At 45.2% G+C, this 23,549-nt stretch overlaps 1 protein-coding gene across 2 annotated transcripts in view; it reads left to right on the forward strand.

Annotated features, from left to right (window-relative positions):
- Positions 1 to 16,107, forward strand: part of Tcp11l2 (t-complex 11 like 2) — a 36,814-nt gene extending 20,707 nt beyond the window's left edge. For both annotated transcript variants that reach the window (XM_052166036.1, XM_052166035.1), the window contains exons 6-9: positions 6,267 to 6,448; positions 6,644 to 6,825; positions 9,950 to 10,122; positions 15,192 to 16,107. In XM_052166036.1, the coding sequence (XP_052021996.1) occupies positions 6,267 to 6,448; positions 6,644 to 6,825; positions 9,950 to 10,122; positions 15,192 to 15,436 (782 nt within the window). In that variant the 3' untranslated portion in view covers positions 15,437 to 16,107. The remainder of the gene's footprint in view (positions 1 to 6,266; positions 6,449 to 6,643; positions 6,826 to 9,949; positions 10,123 to 15,191) is intronic.
- Positions 16,108 to 23,549: the final 7,442 nt, after the last annotated feature.

A 23,549-nucleotide genomic window follows, 5' to 3' on the forward strand; every position in this document is an offset into this window, starting at 1 on the left:
GGGACTCAGAGATCTGCCTGCCTCTGCCTCTCAAGAGCTGGGATTAGAGCTGTGTACTTTTTAGCAAATGTCTGCCTTTCTTGGAACAAGGCACTGTCAGTGGGGCATATTGCAGAGGGGTCTCTGGTATCAGCTAATGAATGAGACTAGATGATCACTAAAGTCTTCAGTAATAAAAGCCCTGTGACTTCAAGGACTCTTCTTTTAGCTCCATTGGGAAAGGGATTGTAATTAAAAAATGAAAAACCAATGCCTGAACTTGCCTCTGTCCTCAGCCTTAGCTTCCTGAGGCTCAGTGGTAGCATCACCTGTGCCGGTGTGTCCCATTCAGTCATGCCTTCGATCCAGACAGGTGTAAGTCATGTGCAAACTACTTAATACTGGCTGACGCTAGCTTCGTTTATCTCAATTTATTTGTGTCTTCTTAAAATTGAGGTGACCTTATTTTCACCTCTCACGTTGTTGTGCCTCTTCACCACAGATTTGGAAATACAGCAAGGCCAGTTGTGCTTTGCTTAGCTAGAGAAAGCAGGAGAGCAAGAAGCTGATCGTGTGTCAGCTGTTAATTATATCCCAAGTCTCTCTGATGGTCCTGACTCTAATATCAAAATAAGAGTCTCACAAGAAGTATTAACACAGAAAGACACAAGTCTTACTGGAGTTTTTGGTGCGTGCGTGCGTGCGTGCGTGCGTGCGTGCGTGTGTGTGTGTGTGTGTGTGTGTGTGTGTGTACATGTATATGTATACATAGCACATACAATCTCTCTTCCTAAGAGAGATTCTAATCCTGCTGATCAGGATGTAGAACTCCCAACTACCTTTCCAGCAACACGTCTACCTGTGTGTTGCCTTACTTTTTGCCATTATGATAAAGTGGCTGGCCCCCAATTAAATGTTTTTCTTTATAAGAGTTGCCATGGTCATGCTGTCTCTTCACAGCAATAGAATCTCTAAGCCAGATATTATCATGCATGCCTGTAATCCCAGAACCCAGGAGACCGAGGCAGGAGGATTGCTGTAAGTTTGAGCATCACTTTAATTATGCACTTGAGTATTAAAGAGCTTGGGTTATATAACAGGATCCCCATCTCAAAACAAAGCAAAACAAAACAAAACAAAAAAAAAAAGGGTTGAAGAGATGGCTCAGAGGTCAAGAGCACTGACTGCTCTTTCAGAGGTCCTAAGTTCGATTCCCAGCAACCACATGGTGGTTCACAACCATCTGTCGTGGGATCTGATGCCCTCTTCTGGTGTGTCTGAAGAGAGCAACATAAAATAAATACATAAAATAAATAAATCTAAAACAATAGCAAACCCAAAATAACAAAACAAACAAACAAAAAAAAAAAAAAAACAAAAGTAGTCAAAGCAGCGACATGGAAGGAGAATGCCCTGATGCCGGGCAGTGACCTCGAGAATTGTGCCCCAAGTACGGAGCGAGCTGGTGGAAGTTGGGTCTTCCAAGTCCAACTCCAAACTAACCTGTGACTTTCATCCCTTTCTTTGGATTTTTTCCCTTTTGTATTGTATAAGTTGGGTTGTGTTCCAGGCAACGGAAACCAGCTCTAGCTAGCATAGCCAAAAAACAAAAAATGCCTGAGCCACTCCAGGACAAATCAAGGAAAGCCAGACTGTTAGGAGATGGGTCAAGATAGTTTCAGCCAAGGACTATCCTTGAACACTCTGATAACAGTGAGTCCCCCCAAAGAGCCCAATAGGGCTGGGGCGGGGGTTAGCTGGGCTAACCTCTCGTTAGGAAGACTAGGCCTCTTAATTGATAATCTGAAAAGAAAAAGAAAGAAGCACAGCAGAAAAGGGCAGAAGAATAAAGAATAGATGTCATGGACAACTGACAGTTGGAGAGCTTATCTAGATGTCCCTGCCACGGCCCTACACGGTCTGGGTTTCTTCTTCCTGCTGCACTGGAAATGCCTCCAGAGCCTGGGCTGTGTTCATTCATCTCTGAATGTCCAGTCCTTGGTGCAGTAATCATCACATAGGAGGTCCTCAGTAGTACCATTGCACAGAGGAGCAAACGGGGAAGCTCTTAGTAGTCCACACAAGACTTAGGGAGGGTACAAGATTCCTCCCCCATGGACCTTACATCTGAGGTTACAGGGAACAGTCCGTGTACCAGCTTTCGGGAGTGAGATCTCCACATCCATCTGAGAGAAATGCAGGTGTGCCTCCTGTTTTTCTGATCCTGTGCAGTTCTGACTGTGTGTTAGCTTGACCTGGGCCATTTAAACACTCGTGCCCAAGCCCGACCGTAGACTGATCAAGTCACAAACTCCAGGAGCTGGGAGCTGTGCCCAGGATGGTTGTTTTCCCTTTTTAAATACCTCCGGGTGAGTCTAAAGGCAGCCAGAATTGGGATCTACCAAGGCACACTGATTTAGTTGGATGGAGATAACGAACTAGACATGTACTATGTCTGCTGTGAGTGATTAAACAATGCTGATTAACCACCATACTGTATATCTCCCTGGCTTCCACTGGTTTCTCTGATGGCTATCTTCTACATAAAAGGCCTTTTCTATCTTTATAAGCAGAGCTGGCAAACCAAGAAAAGTCTTTGCCACCAGGAAGAACCTGGAGTACTATGACTACCGCATAGAGACAGCACCAGTCATAAATTACCCTGCTGAGTTACTGGACTCCGAGGAAGAATTTCAATGTGGTCTTTATTTTCTCTCTTGTTGTTGTTTTTTAATCTGCATCTGTATTTAGTCTGATCTCTCAGCAGCTGCTGCCTTATAACCTCTATCAAGTGGGTGCTTTTATGAAAGCTGAGATAGGAGAAGCCATTTGCTTCCCGTGGGAAGTCTTAGAAGTGGGTCTAATGTAAAAGTGAATTTTGCCCTAAGGCTGTCACAGCCCAGTAGAAAAAATTGCCTGTAAACCTAGAAAGCCTTCTAGATGAGTCTTCACTGTGATTTCATTTGGTTCATGATATAAGAGATGGGGAATTTCAAGTGGGTGGAAATTCCTGTGAGCAAAACGTAAATAGATGCTAATTCATCTCAGTAAGGGCTCTTCATGGGACTCTCTGCCTCCTATCCCCACCCACTGAACCATGTCTAGACACGTTTGGCTGCTCTATTCTGATAGTAGGAGTCCTGGTATTCTATTGGCAGGAGTAGGGGTCAGGAGTGCCACTGCACATCCCAGAATGGTCAGGACAGTATCCCACAGCAAAGGGTTATCCAACTAAAATGCCAGTGTCTGCTGAGGCTGAGGTACCCCATCCTAAGTCAAGAGTTGAAATGAATCCATTTCATGGTGACCTAATGAGATTGCTTTGTGCTTTAGGACAGCTGGGTCTTCTGTAAACAAGAAGATCTAGTGGCAGCTGAAGTCCCTTGGGATAGTTTTTGTTTTTATTTTTGTTTTGTCATCTTGTTTCACTTAGTAAGGGTGGGTGGCGAATGCCTCGCTCTCCCCCTCCCCCTCAACCATCTACTGTCTGGAATAGGCAGCTCCACAGAAGTGTGGTGCTTGCTGCAGCACTTTGGACAGTTCAGTCAAATTACCTGTGAGATGTAGCCTCACTGTCAGTCTTCCTTCCTTACTACTTCCCTCATCCTCCCTTCTGGAACAGTCCTCACAGGGCACTAAGAACTGTGCTGGGTAACTGGATTTTCTGCTTGGTCAGACTTCTTACATAGTATTCCTGTGGAGATTTGAATTTTCTTTAAGGGGATCTGCTGACATTACATTTTTGAAGCAAAAGCCCTAATTGGTACCAAAACCAAATCCCCATTCTTTGTCTTTGAGAACATGCTGTCCGAGGTAACTGCAGCATTGATTCACACAGCCGATCTGTGTCAGAGAGCCTGATTCAGACGCCCTGTGCTTCAAATACCAAATCCTGTTCAGGTGGAGACAAGTCATGCCCTTCCCTGAGGTGTCTGGGGAGGCAGATAAGGGAACATCACAGTGCTAACCCTTATTAGACATTTCTTATTTGCCAGAGCGTTGCATGTATTCATCTCTTGAATTCCTACCACAGCTGCAGGAAGGGACTATTGTTCTCTGGGTCCAGTTTACAGATGTGGGAGTGGAACCACCATTGTATGAAGGAAGTTAGCCAAGGCACAGCGCTAACAGGTGACAGCACGCCGACTCGAGTGAGGCCATGCTTCCAACAGACTCCCTCAGGGGAGAGTGTGCTACTGTTCTGAGTCATGCCTGGATGGCTTTGGTGGCAGGCTGCCCTTGCTGATCAGCAGTGCAGATGTGACTGCAGTCACGTGCTTCGCTCTGCCCCCTGTGGCTCTCTGAGCTCCATGGGAGAGGCTGTTGCTGTGCAGCCTCTCTGCTGGAAGTGACTTTCGTTCTCACCAAATCAGTTGCAAGGAACCAGGCGGCTCTCCGGCTCTCCACTAGCTTCGGTCCTGTTTGGGATTTTAGAAACAGGCAGTAGTGGGTGTGGGTGGCGCCCAGTAGGGAGCCATTTGACATTGGCTAGGGATGCAGCTGCTACCACTGTGCCCTGTCTCTTGAGAACTTTCTTCTTAGCTTTCAGAGACTCATCTTCTTTTAAAAAATAACATTTTTATTTTATGCATATGGGTGTTTTGCCTACATATATGTCTGTGTACCACATGCTCGCCTGGTTCCCATGAAGACCAGAAAAGAGTGTCAGATGCCCCTGGAACTGGAGTTAGAGGTAGTTGTGAGCTGTTGCCTGGGTGCTGGGAATCATACCCAGGTCCTCCAGAAGAGCAGCCAGTGCTCTTTTAACTGCCTGCCACCTCTCCAGCCCCTCAGATACCCTTCTTGCTTTTCACTTGCCTGTGTTTGAGGGTCTACATGAGGAAGGAGAGTGAGCTGACTTGGGTCCCCGAGAGAGGCGTGGCACTCCCTGTCCGAGTACTCTACCCTCGTGCTCTCATCCAAGTTGAATTAACTTCCTAGAGGCTTCGCCTCCAAATGACATTTGGAGGAGAATGGAGACTCAGACATTCAGCCTGTCATCGTGACTTGATGCCTGATCCACTTGGTCCATGGTTGCCAGAGAGGAGGCCTAGAGTGAGAGGGCAGCTTGTAAGAGGCAACATGAGGGAGCAGGATGCTTCCCTTGAGGCAGGGCAGGGAGGGAGGGAGGGAGGGAGGGAGGGGAGATAAAGGGAGGGAGGGAGGATGGAGAGAGGGAGGGAAGGAGGGAGCTCAAGAACCAGAGGATGGGAAATCACAGAAATGAAGAAGAGAGAGTTCCAGGAGGTGCATCCACCGATGAGAAGCTGGCAGAGTGGCTAAAGGAAGATGAATTAAACATGTTAGTAGATTTGACATCTGGAAGATAACTGGGAGCTTTCAAAAATGTGTGTGAAGACTGAATGTCATTATCCTCGGACCTATACTTTGTTATCTCAGGAAACGACACAACATTCAGTCCTTCAAGACTTTCATAGTTTCTGCATTTGAACAGTCCTCAAGACACGAACACTATCCCTAAATAATAATCCTCCTCCTTCGCCATGTTCTCCTCCTTCAGCGCCCTGGTCCACTCACTCTCTTCACTGGCCTCCAGCTGCCTGCCAGCCTCCCGTTTACCCAGCCTTGCTCTCAGTTATCTAACAGATCTATCTGATTATATCACCTCCATGTTGGAAAGCCTTGTGTGAGGAGTCCTTCTTTCCCATAGCCGATGTTTGTAACATAAATCCAATAAGAATGAACATATGGGATATGAGAACACGAGCACGCACATGGATGTCGGGAAAAGTATAGCCCTACTTAGACACTCAGATAGGTTTAGCACCCAAAGGGCTTTAGTGCATTGAGTCCAGACTCAAGGTCCTCTGTGAGTGGGTTTGGGGTAAACTGGTCTCTGACTGCCAAACCCATACCATTAGGTGTTGTTCTCATTTATCCCTGGGACCTGTGGACCAGCAGTACAGATACAATGGACGACTTACAACCTGTACCATCTGTGGTCCTGTTTAAGTCTTTGTGTGGATGTCCTCATTGCTAGCATGCCTTCCAGCCTTTCGCCTCTGCCTTCAGGTGTCACTCTGAAGTTCTTTCTCGTGAGCACTCCTGAGTAACCCTTCTCTCCTGTTCCTCTAGAATCCGCTGTATTTTGTTACAAGCAGTTGTTATTTATAGGTCTGTCTCTCCTTAGGGACTTAGGGCCATGGCTGTGTCTTTTCATTCATCCCTGGGACCTTCACAGAAATCTGCCGTGTAGAATGTATGAACAAAAGGACTGATCTGATGACAAGCAACTCTATGTCTTTTTTTTTTTTTTTTGTCCTTAGATGCCCTCAGTCAAACTACAGAATGGCTAAAGGAGTCCATAGATAACGAATTGCTTTCTGAGACTGATGTAGCTCCTGGAGCTGAACCTGGTTCCTTGCCAAGTGTAAGCCCTCTGATGGTGCTTAATAATTGTTACTTGAAACTCCTCCAGTGGGATTATCAGAAAAGAGTCCTACCAGAGGTGAGTGGCTTTGTCGTTCCCCGGAATGTCCAGTGTTGGGATTCTGGGGTTTGACTTTGAATCAGATGGTCTGTGTGTCGCATATGTGCATTAACTAAACTCAGATCCAAATGAGAATGTGGAGAAGACATTGCCTGTTACATGTTTTCATGGCATCGGCCTTCCCTTTCTGTTTTTACCTTTTAAATATGCTAGACACTCCTGACAGATGGACCACGGCTTCAGGAACTGACAGAGAAGCTCAATCAATTGAAAATGATTGCCTGCGTGTCCCTCATTACCAACAACATGGTGGGTGCTGTGACTGAGGGCCTGCCTGAGCTTGCTAGCAGGTTAAAAAGGATTTCAGCTGTTCTGCTCGAAGGCATGAATAAAGAGTAAGTTCTTCCTGTGTGGATCTGCTCCCTCACATGTGAACATTCTGTGTGTGTTTCCCAAGACAGGCAATGGCTTCGGCCATGCTGACAGAACAGTCACCGCTGGGTTTAGTTTCTCACACTTTTCTACAGTGTCTTTCCGCTTCTTGAAAGTTCTAGATGTTCTTTCCTAGGAAGGCAGAGGTGTGTCCCTTGACACATGCCAGGATAAGTATTGTGTTTCCCCTTTTGGGTGGTGTACACAAGAGCTTTTCTGTGACAGTGCTGTGGAAAAGCAGAACTAGAAATCCACAGAGCCATGTGCAGAACTCCTTTGTCAGAGAGGGCTTTCCAGATGCGATGGGTCTGCCCTGCCCTTTCTCTCTGATGACTTCAGTGGATCCCATGTGTGGAGGTTTTAAAACAGACACGTGTGTCTAACATGAGCCAGATGAGAGTTTGGCTTTGGCCTCCGCCTCCAGGACTGTTCTTTCACTGGATGCCAGGTCCCCCTGGGATTTTACTTCCATCCCATGAGACACTGTCCACGTCACAAGACAGGCCTTGTCAGCAATCCCGTGGCTCGCATATGGGTCAGCTCTCCCTGCTGCTTTGCCTTTTGGGTGTTTTTGTGGCTTTGTCCTCTGTTCCCACCACCAAGGTGAGCTGCACCTGTCCTCCCATCTGTTAGAAAGACTGTGAGCTCCGTGCTAACCCCTGCAGCAGGAACCCTAGTGGCTCAGGAGCTGATCTCAAAGGGGAGGGTTTGTCCTGGGCTGTGTGGGTGGAGACAGGCAATCCAGGCCTCTGCTGCTCTAACTGTCCAAGGCCCTACCCACCCTGTCTACTGGCACTGGTACTGACCAGAATTGTACCTCGGTTCCTATTTCAGGGCCCAGGACCCACCAGAAACAAGAACTTTCTCTGTCCTTGCAGATGGTCTATCTCTGCATCTCCTCACAGTGGGAACCATTGCTTTCCTGAAGTTTTTTTTGTTAAGTGTTTGCTGGGCACCCAGTGCTGCCAAGGGTTAATATGAAGAATGTAGAAATGAAATGTAGAAACTAAAGAGGACAGGCTTTGAGGTCCGGTGACCAGGCCACACTCTCCTCTGTAACTGTTATGAGTTTTATTTCTGTAACTGTTATGAGTTTTATTTCTCACGTGGAAGGAGAATAATAGGCTGGGGAGATGGGGGCGGGGCTGGGGAGATGGGGGCGGGGCTGAGGAGATGGGGGGGCAGGGGAGTAGGGAGGGGGAGGGCCCAGTGCTTACTTTACAGGCATGAGCTGAGTTTGGATCCTGCAGCAAGTCAGGTGTGGAGGAGTCTGTCAGTAGCCCCGGTGCGGGACAGGTGGGCAGAGGGAGAGACACGGTCCTGATGGTTGCCGGCCAGCCCGTCTGTAAGCATAGCTAGCCCCACAGTCAATGAAAGCCCTATGTCGAGAAGTAAGGTGGGGAGTCGTAGCGGAAGGAAGTTTTATGTCTGGCCTTGACATGAGCATATACCCCACCCCACGTGCACATAAAAGGGAGAGTAACTGTAAGAATGAAAGGTGACTAGTGTGAGACTCTTAGCGTAGCTGTCGGGCATCAGTGTGGACTCGATGATTGTTCATTATTAATAACTATTGAGGTATTCATTCACCCCCCCCCATAGTATTATTTCACTGTTTACTGGATGTTTCATACAACATGGAACCATTCCTTTATAGGAAGTAAACACATTCACTGCCCAGGTCCTCACCTTATGATATAGATGGCATAGCAGCATTCAGAATACAAACGAGTAGATGACCTCACATCGCCTATAGGCCCAGATGCCATTTGCATGTGGCTTGGTGATACGTCACAGAGACAAGCAAGGTTTGCTTTTATTATGAGTGGGAGGCCTTGGCTTATATGGAAATCTAATTTTTCCTATAGCCTAAGAACTTGATGACTGAAAGCAGGAGAAAGCATTGCTCTACAATGGATTAAAACATCAAAGGAAAAAATTTACCCAAATGGTCCACCTTTGGGCTGTAGAGTGTCAGAGGCAGGTCCAGTGTGAGTGTGCACACAGACTTCGGGTGTGGCAGAGCACCAGCGATGCTGCACCACGCCCATGCCTTCCTTACTCAGCATTTCCAATGTACTAGCTGTCCTGCTAAGAGCGGACACTGGCAAATAGCAAGTTCTCTGGAGGAGCCTGGATCTGAACCACAGTCTTCACAGTGCCACCCGGTTTATTCAGTTAAGCGACCCTGCTCTCTCCAGGTCATCTCAGTCTTTGACTCACGGGTGTGACAGTGACACCTAAGAGCCCTTTCTATAGTGAGATGAGATTTCAGTCATTCTTTAGTAGTGCAGAGCTAACAAACACCCTTACCGATTCTCTCTTCCCTTATTGGTTAAGTGGCCTGCTCTTTAGTCGCAGTGTCTGACGTCTAGACTGTGTATTTGGGATTATTTGTCACTCACTGGAAAGTAGTAATGGGAGTTTGATGCCTTCGGCCCCATCAGGCTAGTATTTCAGGTAATTTGGCCTCTCGGGGTCTCTGTTGTTTTTGATTGGTGTTAAAGATTTACTGCTATAGGCACAGAAAAATTAATTTTTCTACTCAACTTTATAAGGTCATTTAAAATATCTATGAAACGGCTAAACACACTGGCTGCTCTTGCGGACGGCCCAGGTTCAGTTCCCAGCACGCACGTGGCCGTGCACAAGTCTCTATGACTGCAGCTCCAGAGGATCTGATGGCCTCTTCGGGTCTCCACAGGCACCAGGCATGCACATGGTGCACATACGTATATGCAAGCAAAACACTCTTATATCTAAGATAAATCTTCAAAAAACACATATGAATGAATCAGACTAGTAGTGGGTTTAAAAAGCAAATGGGTATTTTGTGTCCCTTTTGTCAAACCTATAAAAATGGGTTGCATTGGGTGCACATCTCGAGGTTCTCGGCACTCGAATTCTATTAAGTGAGAGCATTGGCAGTTGGAAGAGGCATTATTCTCTGTTTGCTCCCATAAAAATAATTATTATTGCTTCTAAGAGAGCATTGGCAAAGATCTGCAATAAGTTAGTATATAACAATACAAAAAGATGCCTGGTGGCCCGGGCGTGGCCTGACACAGCTTGCTCTATGTTCTCTAGGACCTTTAATTTGAAGGAAGCCCTGAATTCTATTGGCGTTCAGACTTGTGCTGAAGTTAACAAGGCCCTGAAAGAGAGAGGCTCGCCCCCTTTAAATGCCACAGTTCAAGCTAACCTTGTCGGTCAGTTCTCAAGCCTTGAAGAGAAGGACAATCCTGTTTGTGCCTTGATGGGTAAGTTCTCTTTATTTTTAAAGCAGTTTCTGTTTCAGTTTCAGTTTGCTTTAACTTGCTGTATTCGACAATGTCTAAGTGTCAGTCATACTTTAGTATTAAACACTGTACTAAAAGCAATCGGATTTTGGATTATCAGATTTGGGATTTCCAAGTCCACTCTAGATTCTGTAATAAAAACAAAACAAAAAACCCAGAAAAATCTAAAATGCCTGTGATACACTTTGCATTTTGGGCATAAGATCCTGTTTGACTACTGCTGTGATGAAACACAGTGACTAAAAGCAGGTTGAGGAGGAAAGGAGGAAACTCACGCTTCCATATCACAGTTGATCATCAAAAGCAGTGTGGGTAGAAAACACAAGGCAGGAACCTGGAGGCAGGAGCTGATGCAGAGGCCATGGAGGGATGTTTCTTACTGGCTTGCTTCCCCTGGCTTGCTCAGCCTGCTTTCTTACAGAACCAAGGACCACCAGCCCAGGCATGGCACCACTCAATGGTCTAGGCTCTTCCCTGTGAATCGCTAATTAAGAAAATGCCACACAGGCTTGCCCACAGCCCCAGCTTACAGAGAAGCCATTTTTCCTGCAGCTGACCCTAGCTTGTGTCAGGTTGACAAGTAGCCAGCACAGGTGGTTAGCTTTTCCTTTTGGATGACAAATAATGAAAGTATAAAGAAATGCTGATGTCTCATAGGTCTTTGTTCATACGACCTGGGGATGGTACTTCCTAGACCGTTGCAGCTATCCAGCTGTGGACGTTGTGAAGGCAGTACAGGGTGATGTGGAAATCCTGGGGGAATGCAGCTCAAACCCATTCTCAGCACACTCCCAGAATAGGTCCTCTAGGTCAGGGTTAAATAGACAGAGAGTGAAAGGCTGGAACTGGGAGGCATCATGGGTAGACAGGTAGACAGCCGTCCCAGTGCCAGGCTAGGTTAGAGAGTTGGCAGTATGGAGACTGTCTCAGGACTCTTGTTGTTATTCCCTGTGACTGGTAGAAAGGGCAGTTGGTGTCTCCTACAGCTGCGAGGACGGGGTGGGACTGGCTGCTGACAGTGTCATTGGAGATTCTGGTTTCCCACTGTCATCTCAGCACCGTCTTCCTCTGGGCTGGGCACCCACACAGTAAGGTGGAGTGCTCTACCATCCTCCCCCCATGTTTAAGTCAAACAGGAGTCTTACCTCTCTGCTCACCGGTGACCCAGCATGGAGTCCTGTTGGCTGCGGGTGGCCTCGATGTACAGGTTCTATCTTTGAATTGGTCATGGTGATCAGTGGCAAAAGAACTTGAACTTAAACTGTGCACTCACTTCCTGGTCAGTCTGCAGACCCAGAGTATTAGCGAGAGGAAGGGAGACCTGATTCCCTTACCCCAGATCAGGGTGTCGTTACAGTTAAGAAGGACAGAAGCATCTGTCTTTAAAATGGACTTCGTTACTGCAGACACTGAGAAATAGTCTGGGAGGAGGAGAGAGGATGGAATTAGAACGGACTAATATCCCGGGGTTTATCTATAAACTTACCAAGTGCGGTGTCGGTGTCCTAACAGCACGGGCACACTTTATTGTGGGTTGAGGGGCTCTGCAATGGTTTTCTTTATTCTCATCGCTGGGAACATAGGGTTCTATGAGTTCAGGCTACTTCGGTGGCCCAGAGCCTCACCTTAACCCCAGAAAGGACCAGTGCCAGGGTACAGCTTTGTAGACAGCAGCTGATCGCGTCTGCCACCTAGAGGAGACAGTTAGTCATGGCAGTCTGCACAGTAACTTGTCACAACTCTTAGCTAAGGCTCACTTCTGACAGGGCTCTGCCCTCGTGGTCTCTGGAGGAACAGTTGTTATCTGAGAGACTGCTTCTGACAGAAGAAACACACATGTTGGTGGCTTCCCACTAGTATGTCAACCTCATAAGCACAGGCGTGTCTGCGGTGTGCTCTTCCTCTACATGGTGTTGAGTGTGTCGATGACATCTTACGCATGCCATACAGTGCCCATGGCTGAATAACTAACGAGCAGCCTCGGGACTCCTGCCTGCCACTGCGGTTCCAGGCCTTGTTTTCCTGACTGTTGTACTTAAGGCAGAGCGGGAGCCCTGAGTGGCCTGAACTCTCGGTGTGTCTGTGCCTTGGATATCGACTGGGAAGCGGGATGGGCAGGAGATGCCTCTTAAAATCTGGCAAAGCAGCTTTTTTCTTCCAGCTCTGCCCAGGGCAGCTTTGACCTGTTGACTCTGGGGGCCAAGGACAGACCCTTGGCTGGGACTCCACTTGGCTACTTCATAATGAGCAAATATGTCTGTAGTGTTCGTCTGAAAAATTTGTCCAAAGAGGAGGCAGAGCCACTTGATGACATAATAACCGTTTTGAAAGGATTTCAATTTCAGGCTTTCTTGTGGTAAAGTGTTTACATTGTGTCTGTGATGAGGTTAGCCCTGGTCTGAAAGACAGCCAGTCCTGAGGGAAAGGTCTCTAGGTTTCTTGAATGACTCGAAACCAGCATAAACCGAGCACTTGGATCCTGTGCCAGCAGTGCCAGGGCTCTGCCTGTGCATGGCACCCATGCTCTGCCATCGTTCCGTGATGGGAGTGCGCTTGCCGAGGGCGGGGCACTTCACACCTTGCCATAACCTTCAGGAAAGGGAATTATAATGGGAATTTTCTTTCAAATCAAACCCTTTCCATGTGTGCATGTGTGTATGTATGTGCATGTATGTGTGTGTGTATATATATACACACACACACATATATTTTTATGGAAATGTATATATCACTATATATATATATATATATCACTATACATATATATATATGTAACTAGTAAAAACTATCTATGCATTATATGCCGTGTCTATGCATGCTCATAGCCATTCACATTTTTGAGTGGTAATTTTTTCAGTAGCCTAAGCGATACATGTGACATGTCAATACTTTCTCCTTGCTCAAGCACATAGGTGACATGCCTGCCTTCCCTAGGCTCAATCCCCGGGCTTCCATTGTTTTCAGCTTGGTATTTACACCCTCTTTAATTCTCCTCTCATCTTAATTTAGTCAGGGTCACTGTAGCATGTAACAGGCCAGGAATGCAAAGATAAAAAGACACAGCCCCTCCCCCCCACCTCCAGCCAGAGCTTACTCTAAGATGGGAGACACACATTCACACCGAGAATAAGTCTGTAACCGATGGTCAGGGTGGCCTCAGAGAGAAGCTACTTAGAACCCACATTGAAAGAGATCTGGGGGGCTGGAGGGGTGGCTCAGCAGTTAAGACTACTGACTGCTCTTCCAGAGGTCCTGAGTTCAAATCCCAGCAACCACATGGTGGCTCACAACCATCTGCAATGAGATCTGATGCCCTCTTCTGGTGTGTCTGAAAACAGCAACAGTGTACTCACATATAATAAATAAATAAACAAATAAATAAACCTTAAAAAGAAAGGAGGGAAGAGAGAGAGACAGACAGACAGACTCTGGACAGAGTGAAACAGGATGGGATTAGTAAGAGGAAAACCCTGACTAAGCGTGGATATTGGAAACTTTGAAGTTCTGGGCTTAGTTCTGCTAAAGTGTAATTAGTGGGAAAGATGTTTGAAAATCAGGGTTTTCGCCAGGTGGTGGTGGTACACACCTTTAATCCCAGCACTTGGGAGGCAAAGGCAGGCGGATTTCTGAGTTCGAGGCCAGCCTGGTCTACAAAGTGAGTTCCAGGACAGCCAGGGATACACAGAGAAACCCTGTCTCAAAAAAACAAACAAACAAACAAAAAAGAAAATAAAAAGAAAATCAGGGTTACTGTCCCAAGCCAGGCATTCTGACACATGCCTGTAACCCCAGCACCTGAGACGTGGAGGCAGGAGGACCCACAGTTCAGCCACGTGGCATGTTCAAGGTCACCCAGGGCTTCAAGACCTTTTCCCTGAAGGAAGAAATGAAAGGTTTCATTTAACACCCACTGCCTGTGCTCAGTGGGCTGGTTATAGTAAACATTCTCATTTATGAGGGTTTCCTTTCCAAAGCCAGAGAGAGCCCTTGGAGCTGCACAGGTTGCAGTGGACCAGTTGACACTACTTTATCTGATGTGACTGTAGCCAAATCTACGCATGCATTGGCTTGTAGACTGTAGTCACAAGTAGATGCAGTGAGACAGCAGGGACAGTGACTGGGGCAGCACTGTTGGGGCAGCCCTTCCTCCGTGCCTCTTGGGCAGAGTGGCTAGGTAATTACCCAGCCAGGGTGCTTCAGAGAGTATTGGTTTTAGCTATATCAGAGGAATAGGCATGAACTTGAGCTGTCTCTGGAAACCTGGATGTGCAGCCAAACACCCTGTGTATTATGTTGAAATCCCAAGTGCAATGGGTTTCTAGATTTTTTTTTCTTTCTTGTCAAACCAAAAATTTGAATTTCAGTATGAAATCCCTGATTTTAAATGGCTTTTATAGAAACAAAACAAAACCGCAAAGAAACAGGATCTTGGTTAAATTGGCAGTGCTAGCTTCAGTAATGATTGTGGGTGTTGGGCATTGACTTTGGTAAAAGATTGTAGCTCAGAAAAGCACTGTTGTTTTTTCTAACCAGCCATTCTCACTGTATAAGTTACCACTCTGCAGCCTGAGCTCTATCTTTCTAACAGTCTGTAGGGCAGCTGAGAAGGTCTGGGCCTTGTCAGACCCATGGTTAGCAGTGGCTTATGTTGGTGGCCCCGTGGATCTTGGCTGGGATCTCTCGGGAGCTTGGGAGGTGGCTCATCTCCAAGGCTCTCCTTAGAGCCGGGAGAGCTGGCTTTCTCCCTCTGCTCGCATTCTCCAGCAGTTTCAGCCATATTTGCATGGGTGATGGTAGGCAAAGTGGATCAGTCATGCATCCTGAGGCTTAGGCATGCATCCCGACATCCTGGCATTTCCATGCAAAGCCAGTTCAGATGTGACAGATGAGAATGTACTCTTAATCCTTAATGGGAGGAACTGTAATGGCACTTGAACACAGGCAGGGGTAAATGGAAACCTTACTGCTGATTTTTAAAGGTTATATACTTCAGTAATGGAACAGGTAAAGATATCACTTTTCCTCCTTAGATAAACGGATCCAGTTGTACATGAAAAGCCTGCTCTGTCTTCCAAGCACTCAGAAGAACATGCCTCCTGTGCCAGGTGGCCTTGATGGCATCCAGCAGGAGCTGGAAGTGCTTGGCTGCCAGTACGCAAACATTGTGAATCTCAACAAACAGGTGTATGGACCATTTTATGCAAATATATTCCGAAAGCTGCTCTTCCGCGATGAAGCCATGGGGAAGATAGATGCCTCACTTCCAGCTAACTAAGGAGAAGCTGGCGCTGGAGAAGGGGTGGGGATCAGCACTTGGCACATGGTCCATTTCCACCGGTGGCATCAGAGATGCCGCATATTCTCAGCACTGTCCCTAGAGCAGTGTTAGACTGAATCTGTGTAATCTGGTAATACTAGCACCACAGAAGGACCACATATCCCTTTTGTGTTTAAAGCAGATAGTTTTAATGAAGAAAAGTAATTTGTAATGAATTTTATTACCTATAAAATACTGGTGTTTTCTCAAACATTTATATTGAGAATTTTTTCTTTTTGGGTTTTTTTTTTTTTTTTTTTTGAGACAGCGTGTCTGTGTAACAGCCCTGGCTGTCCTGGAATATATTGCACATTTCTATGTGACTTGTTCATTCAACCTGAAAGGAGTTGATTTTTGTTTATATACTTGATTATACTGCAGTTGCCTGCAGGAATACAATGTGCAAACATTTAAAAATACATGGAAAATGAAGGGCATTCTGCTTCATTTTTTGTTAAGTGGCAAAGTAAATTTGTGTCGTGGGTCTGGATTTTAGCCAAGTACATTTCTTAGGATTTTTTAGAATCATAGCTCTTGGCATGTTTATTTAGTTTTTACTTAAATGTTTACTCCTACTTTTGTGGCTTTCCTAACATGGTTGTTTTATAATAAAAACTTTATTAAACAGAGGACATGGTAATCTTTTCATTCTTTTATTGTTAAAATGTGTTGTTTATACTAAGTGCATCTTAAAAAATATTTCAGCATAATCAGTGCTTCTGTTTTCTAACTCATCTTGGCATCTCAGTGTGGAATATTGGGCATTTTTTTCTTTTTCTTGCTTGTTTGTTTGTTTGTTTGAGACAGAGTCTTACTCTGTAGCCTTGGCGGGCCTGGGATTTGATATGTATACCTGACTGGCCTTGAACTCAGAGATCTACCTGCCCCTGCTTCCTGAGTGCTGGGATTAAGATGCCCTAGGCCTTTATTATTATTTGTTCTGGGATTGATTCTGTGCCGTTGCTCAGAGCAGTCATTACTGTTCATTCCGTTAACAAGCACCTTCGGGGCACCCACCGTGTGCTGAGGAGGTAGTGCTCCCTTTGGCAGTAGAGGTACTAGAATTGAACCAAAGATTAGCATAGTCCCTACACAAGGAGGATGTGAAAATTCCTGAGACCATCTGTATTTTAAAACAAAATAAGCCATATCTGGAACATACCGTGTTTCTCTCTTTCTCATGCAGAACCTGTGTATACACTGAAGACATGAAAGGAGGAGGACTATTTAATGAAATTAAAGAGGACGGGAGTCGTGGGACATGGGGAGGAGGGTGAGAGAGTAATGGGAGCATTGATGTGATCAAAGTATATTATATACGTGGATGGAAATGTTATCATGAGCCAGGCATGTAGCCAGTGCTACAATCTGTGTAGTACAAGAATCCAGCAGGCTGAGGTAGAAGGATCCCAAAAATCAAGGCTAGTCTAAGCTACAGAGACTCTGTCTAAAAAAAAAAAAAAGAAAAGAAAAAGAAAAAAGAAAAGAAAAATTCATAATGAAACCTATTATTTATTATAATTAATCTATGTTTAAAAACAATTTTATTTTGTGACAAGTTTCTCTGTGTAGCCCTAGATGTCCTGAAATTCCCTTTGTAGACCAGGCTGGCTTTGAACTCAAGAAATCCACCTGTGTGTGCCTCCTGAGCACTGGGATTAAAGGCATTTACCAGCACCACCTAACTAAATAAAAAAAAAATTGTTAAATACTCCAATAGAAAGAAAGTTATGAAAGTTAATAAGGGCTATAAAATAGATTTGATTCATGCTGGTAAAATTCACTGAACTCTTCCCATGCAGAGGATAATTCTTGGGCTAAAACCTGCAGGACACACAGGAATGGGCCCGGGCCCAGCAGAGCTGGGAGTGGACCCAGAAAAGTCGGGCTGCACAGAGCACACAATGGTGAGGAGCAGCAGTGAATGCAGACAATAGCAGCTAAGAATGATGTGATGAAAACAAGGCAAAGGGAAAACGTTTCCTGGGCGCCATACTCCAGGTGTTTTGTTTGTTGAATTTTTTTTTTTTTTTTTTTTTTTTTTTTTTTTTGTCCTGAAAGTTTTGGAAATCACTGAATGTTTGCAACATGAGAAAGCAACAAACTTAACTGTTGGGAAGTGTCTTAGTCAGGGTTTGTATTCCTGCACAAAACATCATGACCAAGAAGCAAGTTGGGAAGAAAAGAGTTCAGCTTGCACTTTCCACATTGCTATTCATCACCAAAGGAAGTCAGGACAGGAACTCACACAGGGCAGGAACTTGGAGACAGGGGATGATAGAGACCATGGAGGGGTGCTGTTTACTGGATCGCTTCCCCTGCCTTGCTCAGCCTGATTTCTTATAGAACCCAGGACCACCAGCCCAGGGACAGCATCACCCACAGTGGGCTGGGCCCTCCCCACTTGATCACTAATTGAGAAAATGCCTTACAGCTGGATCTCATGGAGGCATTTCCTCAACTGAAGCTCCTTTGTGATTACTCCAGCTTGTGTTAAGTTGACACATAAAACCAACCAGTACAGGAAGCTAATTCTTGGGGGTGGGGTGTGTGTGTGGGGGGGGACACGACTCTTGGTGCTAATATCAGAGTCTTTTGTGTGTGTGTGTGTGTGTGTGTGTGTGTGTGTGTGTGTGTGTGTGAATGTACGTGCTCACAGGAACACATGGTATAAAGAGTAACCCCCCCCCCCAAAAAAAAAACCAGTGGTGAAGGAATTTATGATATCAAGTACCTCACAGAATCAGTCTTGGGAAAGAGATGGGATCTAAAGCCTTGTAATTTGCCAAGCATCCAGCCACACTGATGGTCTCTGAACTCCTCTTACTGCTTCGTTTCACTGAAGTGAAAAGCTCAAGTCCCACATTCCAACATTCTCTTGAGTGAGTCTGGACCAAGTCCCCAGCCCCTAAGTGGTAAGGCTAAAGGAGGAAGTGGTTGATCCCATTCCTGGGGCCCCACGGAAGTAATGCCCTTGTGTAGAGAAATGGCATGAGGTGAATGCTCCCAGCCTGCTAGCTTCGAGGTGACTGAAGGATATCTGGGGATCCCAGCATCCTGGGACAGAGTGAGCATACTTTCTCTTCCGAGAATCCCAATGAGCTGCATGTCTGAGGAAGTGGCCTTCATGTTCCTTTTCTCATGAGAAAGTAACTTTGTTTTTCACTATAAGAAGCAACACATCGAGGAGTTGGACTGCTAGCAGATTTCTCAGTCTGAAAGGGTATCTGGGCCACTTTGAACCCAGATAATCTGTTGCTAGGGAAACAGTACCTGGTGAGAACTAGACACTGGGAAATCTTTATTCTGCTTTTGCCTTTAAAGGAAGCTGAAACTTTGAATAAACTGTGCATTGACTGTGTATTCCTGTGTCCTGATTAATGCGGCTCCGCCCTTGGGACGCCCATGCATTAGACATTGACACTCTTGTTCTATTCAGCAAAGGTAGTGTAGGTCTGAGACCCCAAAATCCAAGTCTGAATCCACCCCAGCAATCCCATAGCTATATGAGTTCAAGCCATCTTTTTACCTTCATGGACCAGTTTTCTATCCTGCTTTCCACCAGACCTACTTATCTACCTCACAGGATGAGGCTCGAGGGAGATGTGTTTGAATGGTGTCTTGGCTATTCCTGATTGCCAGCTTAACTCCATCTAGAATGAGCTACAATCTAGAAATGGAGGGCACATCTATGATCCAGACCTGGATCTTGACATGGAGATCTTAAAGCCACGGGGCCATGAAAAGCTTAGGCCCAGATAAGGTAGTACACACCTTTAATCTCAAGAGATTGAGGCAAGGAGGTCTCAGAGTTCAAAGTCAGCCTGGGACAGAACAAGTTGTAGGTCCAGGCTTGGTGGTACACACCGTTAATCTGAGCCACACCTCCTGCTGGAGGCATACAGAAGGTCATTGGAAGAAGGAAGACTCACTTCTTCACATACTCCACAGCACATCTGTTGGAACCAATTCTACAGAAGACCAGCTTAACTAACTAGCCTCGTGAGACTGAGCAACTACTAGGACTTCTTGAACTTCCCATTCACAGCTGCCCATTGTTGGGTTAGTTGGACTACAGACTGTAAGTCATTACAATGAATTCCCTTAGTATAGAGAGACATTCCGTAAGTTCTGGGACTCTAATACAAATGGTCTGCCTAGTACAGCACAATATAGCCAGCATACATTACTAGTAACTATAATTTATGAGTCCTAAATCTTTTTCAAGCTTCAAGGGGTTTTAGTGTTTTGAGAAATGATGGCTAAGTGCTTAACTGCATACGAACAAAATTTGTCATATCAGAACCATGGCTCATTAGGTCCAATATTGTCATTGGCAGCAAACCTCAAGGGTATAGAGAAGGCTGTGGTGGTTGTCCTTGATGTCAACTTCAAAGTCTGGTGACAAAACAACATGCACTTGATTGATTTAGCAATCATTTAGTTTATCCCATTAGTTTTAACCTTTCCAAAAAAAAAAAAAAAAGCCTAACAAACACCTTTTCTTTAATGATAAGCTTTCTCCAAAGCTGTCTCCTTTGGTTCCTCTGCAGTAAAGCCTCATTTTCATTTTTAAGCCTAAAATGTGAGCCTCTTGAATATTTCAAAGGACTCAGCACATGACCTTATGAAGAAAGAATACCTGGGGCCTACTCTTGCAGGTCCAGCTGGGTATAGTTTTTGGTCTTTCAGAACATGATAAAATAATGACCAGTGTATTTATCATTTGGCAGGGTCTACCCTGAGCACTCGATATAAGGTGTAGCTGCACATTTATCATTTACATATGTGTGAAGGATGATGAACTTGGTCATGGAACTGCTAAGCGGATCTGAACCCAAACAGAGAGTCTCATCCTGGATTGTGAGCTGTTAGCTACTTGGTCATAGGGCTCTTTAATTCTTCCAACTGAAAGCATTTCCACGGTTGTGATACTAACAAATGCTAACTCAGCATTCACCTCTCCTCGGGGTCTTTCTTCCCACTTGACCCGTCTTAAAGTCCTAAGAAAGAGTGGGATAGAATTTGTCCCCACCCTCCACCCCACCCCCACCCCCTATCCCCGCCCCGTCTGGATACATCTCTTGCACCAGGTAATGGTTCTGGTAAGCTAGTTTCAATTTCTCCCTCATGCCCAGCCTAGATGACTGTTTTTGTGGAAAACCTGGTCTTCTGGGTAGGGAGAATGATGTGCTGTGATACAAACCAGGGCTTTTCAGAGCATGAGGTAAGTGAAGATCCCTTTAATTCTTCAGTGTTGCCCAACACCCAGACTCCTCTCGGTGTGCAGAACATCACTCGTGGAAAGATGGACTTTAAGGGATATCCCTCTGCCTTTTCGGGCAGAAGGATCCTCCTTTCCCCAGCACAACTTCTGGCCTCCTGGTTCTTTGTGAATGTATCCGTGGACAGAAACAGTACTGGAGACATTTTCTTCTGCCTGGAATGTACTGATAGGATATATTCTATCATTTTCTTCCAAAGCCTCAGAAACCAGATGTAAGTTCTTTAACATGAGACCAAGGCTGTGAAGTGCCCAGCTCTGTTGCCCCTCCAGTGCCACCAAACAAACTTGTCCTTGGCAAGCCCTGCATGAGCACCACATTCAGTTGCCAGCATAGAGAGATAAACTCTTTCAGCTCTGTTAAAATGTCTCTGCCTGCCTGTGCTTTTGGTATGGTGTTAGTAGTGAGTGGTTTACAAAGTATTAGGTCTTAAAGAAACCTGAGTTTGAGACCTAACAGCAAGCATGGGACCCAGGCTCAGATAATTAGGAATTTAAATCCTAACTCCATTTGACAAATTGCTTTTCCTTTTCCTTTTCCTTTTCCTTTTTTTTTTTTTTTTTTTTTTTTTTTAAATCTGAGACAGAGTTTCTTTGTGTAGCCCTGGCTGTCTTCGAACTCACTTTGTAGGCCAGGCTAGCCTTGAACTCAGATTTACCTGCCTCTCTGCTTCCTAAGTGCCAAGATTAAAGGTGTGAGCTAAATTTCTTAACCACTGCATTAGTTTATCAAATGAAGATCTCTACTTAGCACCAAGGGTGGATAATTAGAGAATCCATCTAAAGATAGTATTCAAATACCTGATAAGGAGAAATGTTCACATGAATGTACACTTTTCCTAGTAACCCAGAATCCTAAACATCTCTCCCATTACCAGTGTCTCTTAATCAGCCATTCTTGCCCTCCTGGCCTTGGATAACCTTTCATCTGGCGTTACCTCATTGACCTTGTTAAAGGATGGGTCAGTTGGCACAATGCCCAGAACTTGTCCTCTGGGATCTCCCACACCTTTAATGCGAGCCATTAGGCATTTGTATTAATACCTCAGTAAAAGGGAATGGTAGCCTAAAACTCAGGAAGCACAAAACTATCCCTGGCTTTTTTTCCACCTTGTTTCAAAAGTCTAGCCTTTTAGAGATCAAAAAAGAAGTCATGGGTTTCATCTGGACTACATGTGTAATGCATAAAGTCTTACAAGGGACTGTGGGCTAATAGTCAATGTCATCACTGTCGACCAGTTGCTGTAGAAGATTAGGGACTACATCCTCCAAAGAGCCCTTCGTTTCAGAAGAAACTTAAAAAGTCAGGGTGAAAATCAGGAATACGATGTTAAATTTATTATTACCTACTGCAATTCTATTTTCAAATTATGAATTCAACACAAACAACGCACGAGCACCTAGAAAGCAAGGTGATTCTCGTTCCAGAGTTCACAGCCTGAAGAACTAGCCAAGTACAGAGGTTATGGTTTTAGGTCACAGCAGCAGAGAGCTTGCTAGAGACACAGATTTACAGCTCCAGCCTGCCAATCAGAAAGCTGAGGTTTTTAGCTCTCCAGGTGACCGAGATGGTGACAGTAGAACCATCTTCATAGTGGGAAGACAGGCAACATGCACGAGCCAAACTTGATAGCCTGCCATCTCCAGATCACTTTCACAATCCCTTCCAGACTACACTCTAAGTAGGGAGCTCTCTGGTAACGTAACTCACAGGGATAATTCAAATATAGTCTCTGAGTAAATCTTAAGGCGTTAAGGGGAGGGGCTAATCATGCTTCGTTTGACAGTGTGGGTCTTGGGGGTGGAGACCCGGTTTGCCAAGTGTTGTGGTAGGTGCCTTAACCCACTGAGCCATCTTGGTGACCTGTAAGTTTTTCTTTCCTTTCCTCATCTAGTTTCAGAAGTCTATCAGCACAACATTTAGATACAAGCACTGAAATTTAACTAGCTAACTCTGTAAGCAGATTACCTTGGGCCAGGTTAAAAGAAAAATAAAGAGAAAGTTTATATTAGAAGATGGTGCTAATTATATGTGAACTATTAAATAGTTCAACTACTAAATGGTCCGCAGCATTGGACACACTCATGTGACACCATCTCCACAACTTTTGTATTTTTCCAAACTGAAACTCATTAAACAACTGCTGGCATCCTTTACCTCCACTTCCTACAGGATTTTTCTTAACAGTGGACTTTCATGAACTCATTTCCAATTTCAGTGACAAATCCTTTTGCCTTCTACTGACTCTTTACTATTCATAGAGATTTTTAGCTGTGTATTCTAAAATTTTTTTTTTTCCGAAATAGGGTTTCTCTCTGTAGCCCTGGCTGTCCTGGAACTCACTCTGTAGACCAGGCTGGCCTTGAACTCAGAAATCCACTTGCCTCTGTCTCCTGAGTGCTGGGATTAAAGGTATGAGCTACCACTTCTTGGCTCTAAGTTTTTTAAAAATTAATGGAATACAACTTTAAAATTCTATTAGCAATTCTTATGCTTTCTCCGTTGCTGTCCTTGAAATCCTTCACCAAGTCAATGTTATTAATATATTATCTTTTCTTTGGAGACAGGGTTTCATGTTGCCCAGGCTAGCCTCAAACTTGCTAGGTAGCCAAGGATGCTCTTGAGTTTCTGGATGCCCTCCTACCTCTAGCTTCTAAATAAGGGGATTACAGGTGTATGCCACCATGGGAGGATCATGTGCACTCCCTGGTTTATTCGGTATGGTGGGTAACACACCCATGCCCACAACAAACACCCTGCCTTACATTTTCGTCTAGTGTTTTGTT

Source organism: Apodemus sylvaticus, chromosome 20 (genome assembly GCF_947179515.1).
Source record: "Apodemus sylvaticus chromosome 20, mApoSyl1.1, whole genome shotgun sequence".
In the NCBI taxonomy this organism is placed as follows: Eukaryota; Metazoa; Chordata; class Mammalia; order Rodentia; family Muridae; genus Apodemus; species Apodemus sylvaticus.